The 7500-nt window shown below is 55.9% G+C and overlaps 2 protein-coding genes across 21 annotated transcripts in view; both read right to left on the minus strand.

Annotated features, from left to right (window-relative positions):
* The window catches only part of marf1 (meiosis regulator and mRNA stability factor 1), an 11716-nt gene extending 7832 nt beyond the window's left edge, over positions 1 to 3884 (minus strand). For 3 of the 18 annotated variants that reach the window (XR_012407472.1, XM_073953441.1, XM_021476961.3), the window contains exons 1-10: positions 3837 to 3884; positions 2653 to 2979; positions 2428 to 2563; positions 2140 to 2354; positions 1950 to 2067; positions 1482 to 1654; positions 907 to 1335; positions 525 to 625; positions 246 to 359; positions 1 to 139 (exon numbers count right to left, since the gene is read on the minus strand). The exon at positions 1 to 139 is cut by the window's left edge and continues 45 nt beyond it. Coding sequence is in view for 14 of the 18 variants with exons in the window: in XM_073953441.1 (XP_073809542.1) it covers positions 1 to 139; positions 246 to 359; positions 525 to 625; positions 907 to 1335; positions 1482 to 1654; positions 1950 to 2067; positions 2140 to 2354; positions 2428 to 2563; positions 2653 to 2970 (1743 nt within the window). In the remaining 4 variants the exon portion in view is untranslated. Of the gene's footprint in view, positions 140 to 245; positions 360 to 524; positions 626 to 906; positions 1336 to 1481; positions 1655 to 1949; positions 2068 to 2139; positions 2355 to 2427; positions 2564 to 2652; positions 2980 to 3056 lie in introns of all 18 variants that reach the window. The other 15 variants (XR_012407474.1, XM_073953447.1, XM_073953442.1 and 12 more) reach the window with 8 other exon arrangements.
* Positions 3885 to 3940: 56 nt separating this feature from the next.
* On the minus strand, positions 3941 to 6728 carry LOC110439853 (uncharacterized). 3 transcript variants are annotated; one of them, XM_021476964.3, is made up of 3 exons: positions 6620 to 6728; positions 6267 to 6435; positions 3941 to 5883 (listed from the first exon to the last, which is right to left on the minus strand). In XM_021476964.3, the coding sequence occupies exons 1-3, from the start codon at positions 6665 to 6667 to the stop codon at positions 5012 to 5014; spliced, it is 1089 nt and encodes a 362-aa protein (XP_021332639.1). In that variant the 5' UTR covers positions 6668 to 6728; the 3' UTR covers positions 3941 to 5011. The 3 variants fall into 3 exon arrangements, with proteins under 3 accessions (XP_021332639.1, XP_073809559.1, XP_073809561.1); XM_073953458.1 differs by having other exon boundaries at positions 6609 to 6728; XM_073953460.1 differs by lacking the exon at positions 6267 to 6435.
* Between the last annotated feature and the right edge of the window lie 772 nt (positions 6729 to 7500).

Consider the following 7500-nt stretch of genomic DNA (forward strand, 5'->3'; position numbering starts at 1 on the left):
GGTGCGGGGCAGCCGGTAGTCCAGATTGCTGACCTGCAGGTCTGCGCCATCAGAGAAGGGCTGAGGCTCGTCTGCGCAGCCGCTGGGGGACGGGGCGCTGCGGGGGGAAGAGCGGCTCGACGGGCAGGGGGACGCGCTCCTGACGCCATAGAGCACACACACACACACAGGGTCACCACACACACACAGACCCCCACCCATAGACAGACACGGTGATAATGAAGCACAGAGCGGCGTCTGCTTACCGTGAAGACCAGGAGCTGTGGGAGAGCATCATGGGACTGAAGCTGCGCTGCAAACTCAGCTTACTGAACGCTGAAGGAGTGCTGACCTGAAACAGCTGCCCAGGAGAGTCTCGCCTGCGTGCACGTGCACGCGCACACACACATATTATAAACACTTAAAATAGCTTGTAACACCGATGATTACTGTACAAATATCAGAGACAGAAAGAGGATAAGAGTGTGTGTGTGTGTGTGTGTGTGTGTGTGTGTGTGTGTGTGTGTGTGTGTATATATATGTACCTTCGGCTGCGCTGAGGCGGCTCCACTGGTCTACCGGGTGCAGACAGGAGTGTGTTACTCTGAGGTGATGCAGTGGCAGGTCGGGTCGCACCACACACAGCCTGCAGCAAGCAAGCAAACACACACACACACACACACACACACACACACACGCTTCACTACACACTCCAACACACTGAGGCGATAGAGAGGGTGCGGCGGAGGACAGATGAGGACAGAGGAAGAGTCTCAGCAGCAGCACATGAAGCGTCTCGGGCACACGGCACACACAGCGGCGCAGCCAGGGTCAAAGGTCAAGGGTCAAGCGCAGCACAGGCAGAATGGCATGAGAAGAGGAAGCGTGCGATTGGAGGATGATGGAGGAGGCGGGCACACAGCTGACCTGGGGGAGGGGCTTCATCACTGGGCTGCATGAGGAGGCGTGGCCTGCATTCCTGGGGCTATAGGGGCGCTCGGGGGCGTGGCAGGAGCGGGACGCCCGGCGCTGGCGGCGAGGAGAGCGCAGCTTCTCCACCGGCATGAAGAGAGCTGCGGCAGCGGCAGCAGTGGGGGGGCGGAGCTCTTCTCCCTCATCCGGCCCGTCCCGAGAGTGCGACACCAGGATGCGCTGGCCCAGCACGTCCTCGTTCTCCATGCGCTTGCGGGCGCGCTCTGCTGCCTCTGCGCTGGCGAATCGCAGCACGGCACAGCCACCGGACACGCCCAGCACTTTCCCTCCACAGTTATTGGAGAGGCGCTGCAGCCGGTTGGCCACCGCTTTGGCATCGCGGTGCATGGGGAGGCGGTGCACAAACAGAAGGCTGACACTGGGCTGTCGTATAGTATGCTTATCGTTATTGCTATGGCAACATTGGCTTATCACTGACAGTCATGCCAATACAGCTGAATTAAATAGACAGAGACACACACACACACACACACACACACACATCAGTATTAAAGCAGTGTTTCTCTGACCTGTGTTCGGACCTGCATGCCGGGTGGCAGGCCGGACACCAGCTCCTCGAAGGCGGCGCAGCGGTGGGCGTGTTGCAGCAGGGCCGGCGACGCTTGGCTCTTGTGCAGCAGAATCACCTGGAAGCCGTGCCGGTGCCGCAGGTCGCTCAGCTCACTGCCGAAGTTGACATCCGCTGTGGGAACACAACACCACTCAGCCTACGTCCTTCTATAACAGCGTCTCAGACAGTCGTAACCTTCTATAACCCTTTATTCTCTGCCCTGCTTAATCATTTATTAATGAACTAGCGACTGACTAACTCACTACTGTAGTCAAGTTGTACTGTGGTGCTCGTACACTATGATATTCTGAAGGGCTGCTTATGGTCTGTGTGTCTGACTGATGTTATTCTGAAGAACTCCCTGCTGGTTCAGTTCATCTAACGAGGTGACGGAGCCTGTGGGCAGTGTGTGCGCATGCAGACGTACATGACACCACGATGACGGTGGCGGGGGCGGTGTGCGTCTCTGCAAACCGCCGGAGACTCTGCCGCAGTTTGTCGTCTGCTGCGTTTTTGGCAGTGGCGTTGATGTGGGCCACGGTGACCTGCGAGACAAACAAACATCAGCACCAGGAGGACACAAAGCACCCGCGGGCCCCGGGGCCTCAGAGGCACACCTGGCAGTTGTTGAGCTCCTGGATGACGGCCTTGTTCTCCTTGTTGATGTCGCAGACGCAGATGAACTCGGCCTCGCGGTGGCCCTGGAAGAAGCGCTCCCGCAGCCTCTGCACCACCGCCGCCGCCGAGCGCCCGCTGGGAACCGCACAGTTCTCGATGTCCCAGAACACGCCAATGGGGGGCAGCGACTCCTGTGTGCTGCTCTCTGCAGGACCTGCGGACACAGAAGAGTCAGAAACCACAAGACACACACAAACACACCGCTCCCCCATGGTGAGTATACATGCCATATTTCTGCACAGGTTTGCCCAGGTGGACCCCCAGCAGCCCGTCAGTCGGTGCTCCAGTCGCACCGCAGCCGTTGCACACCGGGACAGGTGGAGGAATATTGGGCCAGACCTTCTCCGGGTCGACTCGTACACCCTGAAACACAGCAGACTGCCATCAGATCAGGCTCAGGACTTGCACTCCCTGAACCCAGACACCCGTGACACACGCATGGATCCACCCACCTGCCTCCAGCAGTCCTGCACACAGTGAGCGGCCGCCACACACAGCGGCGTGTGCAGAGCACTGGGGCAGACGGGCGGCTCGGCCCGAGGGAAAGAGTGTGGTGCCCGGCGGCACAGACAGAGAGCAGAGCCGGGGCAGGGCAGTGGCCTCAGAGCGGCGCAGGCGGGCAACAGCAGCTCACACATAGAGCACACGCTTACACTGAGGCCCGGAGGTGTGTGTGGGGGCGCGGGACACGCGTGTGCCTGTGGCACGCCACTGTGCACCGGCGGAGGAGGAACATCCTTCAGCTCCAGCACCGGCTTACAGACCTCCATGGAGTCGCTCTGCAGGAACACAAACAGCTCGGTCAGTGCCCGGGAAACATCATTACACACGGTTATCAATAATGTGCAGCTCTCACTCTGCTATATCCAAAGAAGAAGAAAAATCAAGCCTCTGTTAACTCTTCCTCCTCCGAGATCACCCAGAGACTCTTATATTCATCATTACTTATTTTCCACAGGGGCTTTTACTAGGCTGAACGACTGAGGTGATGTTGGTGTTATATTCACACTTTCTGCTTAGTAAAATAGTTTTTGAAAAACATTCACTGCAAATTCTCAATAGTGAAACCAAATCAGCAGCCAGAGACTATCAGAGTCCAGCACTGCTCAGTGCAAAACCCCACAGTAAACAATATATGGAGCTGCCCCTGGGCGAATATAGACCCACTTTAAAAGCAAAGCCCGTGTTTATAACAGCTCAAACACAGTAAACTCCAGATGAGCCCGTGTGAGTGTGTTTATATCAGCTCTGAGCCGGCACACTCTCCACTGGAGCCGCGCGGAGGACTCTCTCCGCCTGATGAAGCGCCTCAGCTGCGGCTGAACAGGAGAGGACCCGCAGAAACACACAGACCCGCTCAGAAGCAGCCGGGCGGACTGAATCAGCTGAATTACGGCTAACAGTAATGATGATAATATTGGTACGAGTATCGATGATGATGTTAGTATTGATAAGCAGCTCCACACGAGCGTCGCGGTTTGTTTTGTTTGTTGATCCGTGGTTTCCCGCGCCTCCTCCTGTCAGACCCGCTCCGGGCTCCCTCACACACACCGTTAGCCGAGATATTACGGATTATGAGGAGGAAAACTCACACTTTAACGCGTTTTAATTTACGATTTTAACAATTTTAGCTTACCGTCTCGCGCCAGACTCAGCGTCTCCCTGGATACCAGACTTCCGACTTATTGTTGCCGGAAAGCCAGTACAGATGTCGTAAAATGAAAATCACAGAAGCGGAAGTGGTTTAGAATGTTTACTTCGACATGTTAAACACTTTAAAGACACGAATACAAAACACGCTTTAAAAAGGGTCACGCGCTAACACACTGCACTACAGCCCACACACACTAATGCGGTGATGATGAGCTGAATCTGTGCGAGCTATTGGTGAAAGTGTTCGTGTGTGTGCGCGAGAGGTGTTTATTACACACACAGATGAAGAAAACACTCGTGCACGTGAAGATTACAGGTTACACACACACACACACTCATCATCATGACTATCTGAAACAATAAATGTGGAGAGATCAACAACACAGAGAAGAGTTTATATTAGTGTATGAGAACACACACACACACACACACACACACACACACACACACACACACACACACACACCCCGCTGAGCTGCTTGACGGACACAGGAAAACAGGCTTCAGGTTTATATTAAAACAGTTTCAGAGTGAATCATCAAATACAGGGAATGTGAGATACAGATTCATCATCATATTAATCATCATCATCATCATCATCATCATCTCCTGCTGCACAATATTCAGCTGTAATGAGGGACACACTGGAGGAAGAGCTCACAGCGCACCACTGCAGACCCAGAGTCAGGAAGCAGGAGGCCAAGCGGAGACGTGGAGGAGTCCGTGAAGAACACACACACACACACACACACACACACACACACACACACACACACACACACACACACGTGTTCCTGTATCGTGGTGGGGACTCGCGCTGGTGTTTGTGCTGTACAGACTGTGGCCTCTCTCCTCTCCCCTGCAGCAGTGGTTCCGCTCGGACCGTCCAGCACATTCTGTCTGTCCTCCTTCCTGAACACAGCGGGCTCAGATCATCAGCTCCTTCACAGATATATGAGCTGAGCCCTGTGTGACAAATACGAGAGACAAGCAAAGTGTGCAGGACAGGAGATCAGAACCGCTGCCCTAAACTAACCCTACCGACCTGCACGGCCCCTCATCTGCCGGACCCCGGAGCAGGATCAGCTCAGTCTAACGCTCTGTGGCATTCAGGCTCAAGTCCCCACTAGGATATAAAAACACACACGCACACACCCTTTACGCCCGCTCGCCGCTGTGTATGCGCTGGTGCCGCTTCAGCTCTCCGGAGCGGAAGAAGTTTTTCCCGCAGTGTGCGCAGTGGAAGGGCCGCTCGCCGGTGTGGATGCTCTGGTGGCCCTTCAGCCGCTCCAGCCGGGAGAAGCTCTTGTCGCAGTGGCTGCAGCGGTACGGCTTCTCCCCGGTGTGGATGCGCCGGTGCTCCTTCAGGTGTCCGGACTCCGAGAAGCTCTTCCCGCACTGGAAGCACTGGTACGGGCGCTCCCCGGTGTGCGTGCGGTGGTGCCGCTTCAGGTCCCCGGAGCGGAAGAAGCTCTTCTGGCAGAGGGTGCAGCGGTGCGGGCGCTCGCCGGTGTGGATGCGCTGGTGCCCGCGCAGGTGCCCCGAGTCGGAGAAGCTCTTCTCGCACTGCAGACACTTGTAGGGCCGCTCGCCGCTGTGGATGCGCAGGTGCCGCTTCAGGTCTCCGGAGCGGTAGAATCGCTTGGCGCACTGCGGGCACTGGTACGGGCGCTCGCCGCTGTGCATCCTCTCGTGCTGCTTCAAGTGGCCGGAGTCGGAGAAGCTCTTGCCGCACTGCAGGCAGGCGTACGGCCGCTCGCCCGTGTGGATGCGCTCGTGCCTCTTCAGGTCCCCGGACGTGGGGAAGTTCTTCCCGCACTGGAAGCAGGGGAAGGGCCGCTCTCCGCTGTGGATGCGCTGGTGCCGCTTGATGTCGTTGATGCGGAAGTACTTCCCGCAGTCCTGGCAGTGGTACGGCCGGTCCGCTGAGGGGCGCGCGCTCGCCTGGGGCTCCGTCAGCAGGCTCTTGGGGTCAGACGCTCCGCAGCACGCCGTCAGGCACTCTCCTGTCTGCTGCTGCAGGTGCTGAGCTGCGTGCACACACACACACACACACACACACACACACACTGAGCATGAGCGACACTAGAGGAGCAGCTCTCACTATACTACTGCAGGAGCGGCGGGGAGACTGACACACTCAGGAGAACAGTACACTCTGAATCTGAACATGTTAAACACGCCGTAGAATGAGCAGAGTGTGTGTGTGTGTGTGTGTGTGTGTGTGTGTTAGAGCTATATCATGAGCGCATTATTATTCCTGCTGAGGTGCTCATTTATCTTACAGAGTGTGTTTGATTTCCAGAGGCGCAGATGCAGAGACGCAACACCGCTAATACAGGATACAGCAGTGGAAACTGACGGAATATCAATTTGTGCATTATATATGTGTGTGTGTGTGTGTGTGTCTGACCGAAATGAAAGAAATCCTCCACACTCTCGTCCTCCTCCTTGACTCGGACTCCCGGTCTCCCGGTGCGCGGTTGCGGGGCCGCGGGCGGGTGCGCGCCGCTGGTGGAGCACCGAGACTCGGGCACTTTACTGTTTCTCAGAGCCTGCGGCAGTTTACTGCTCACGAACTCCTGAACAGAGAAAACACACACACACACACACACAGACCGCGGTCTAAGTCAAGCGGATCGACAGAGGACAAGATCAACACACACACACACAGGCGCGCGCGCGCACACACACACACGCGCGAGTAAAGCGCGACGCAGGAGTCTGCGCCACAGGCATCGGCGTTCACACGCACCGAACACTCACCAGATCCATCCTACTAGTCCATTTGTGCAGATTATCGACGAAATTCATCGATGAGCAGGAACACAGGCAGACATTTGATATTCACCGGAACTCGCCTCTGGAGGAACGCGCCAGCCGCAGCGCCGCCTGCAGCACGGGAGGAGAACCGCTGAGAGAGAGAGAGAGAGAGGGGGGGGGGGGGGGGGGGGGGGGGGAAGCACTATGACATTATTAAATCAATTTACACTGAACACAAATGTGGCATCAAAATTAGCACAAAAGAACAAAATATCTTTCCCAGGAGCGTGGAGTGAGACGAGGCTGCTGCCTGAGCCCAACACTGTTCAACATCTACATAAACCAGCTGGCGCTCAGTCTGGAGCGATCCACCGCTCCGGGTCTCGATCTCCACGACTCTCAGATCAAATACCTGCTGTACGCAGACGACCTGCTGCTACTATCGCCAACCGAACAGAACCTGCAGCTGCTGGACCAGTACTGCCAGACCTGGGCCCTGACCGTCAACCTAAACAAAACCAAAATCATCACCTTCCAAAAAAGAGCCAGAGCCCAGAGAACACACACACACACACACACACACAAACACATACACATCACACACACACACACTCACACACACACACAAACACACACACACACACACACAAACACACACACACACAAACACACACACACACACAAACACACACACATCACAGTATCATTATCTAGGCCTGAACATCACCTCCACTGGACACTGTAATCCTGCAGTGAATGAGCTGAGAGATAAAGCCCGCAGAGCCGTCTACGCCATCAAACACCAATGTCCCATAGACATCCCTGTTCAGATCTGGCTGAAGATCCTAGAGTCCGTCATCGAGCCCATCGCCCTCTACGGCAGT

Source organism: Danio rerio, chromosome 6 (genome assembly GCF_049306965.1).
Source record: "Danio rerio strain Tuebingen ecotype United States chromosome 6, GRCz12tu, whole genome shotgun sequence".
Classification (NCBI taxonomy): Eukaryota; Metazoa; Chordata; class Actinopteri; order Cypriniformes; family Danionidae; genus Danio; species Danio rerio.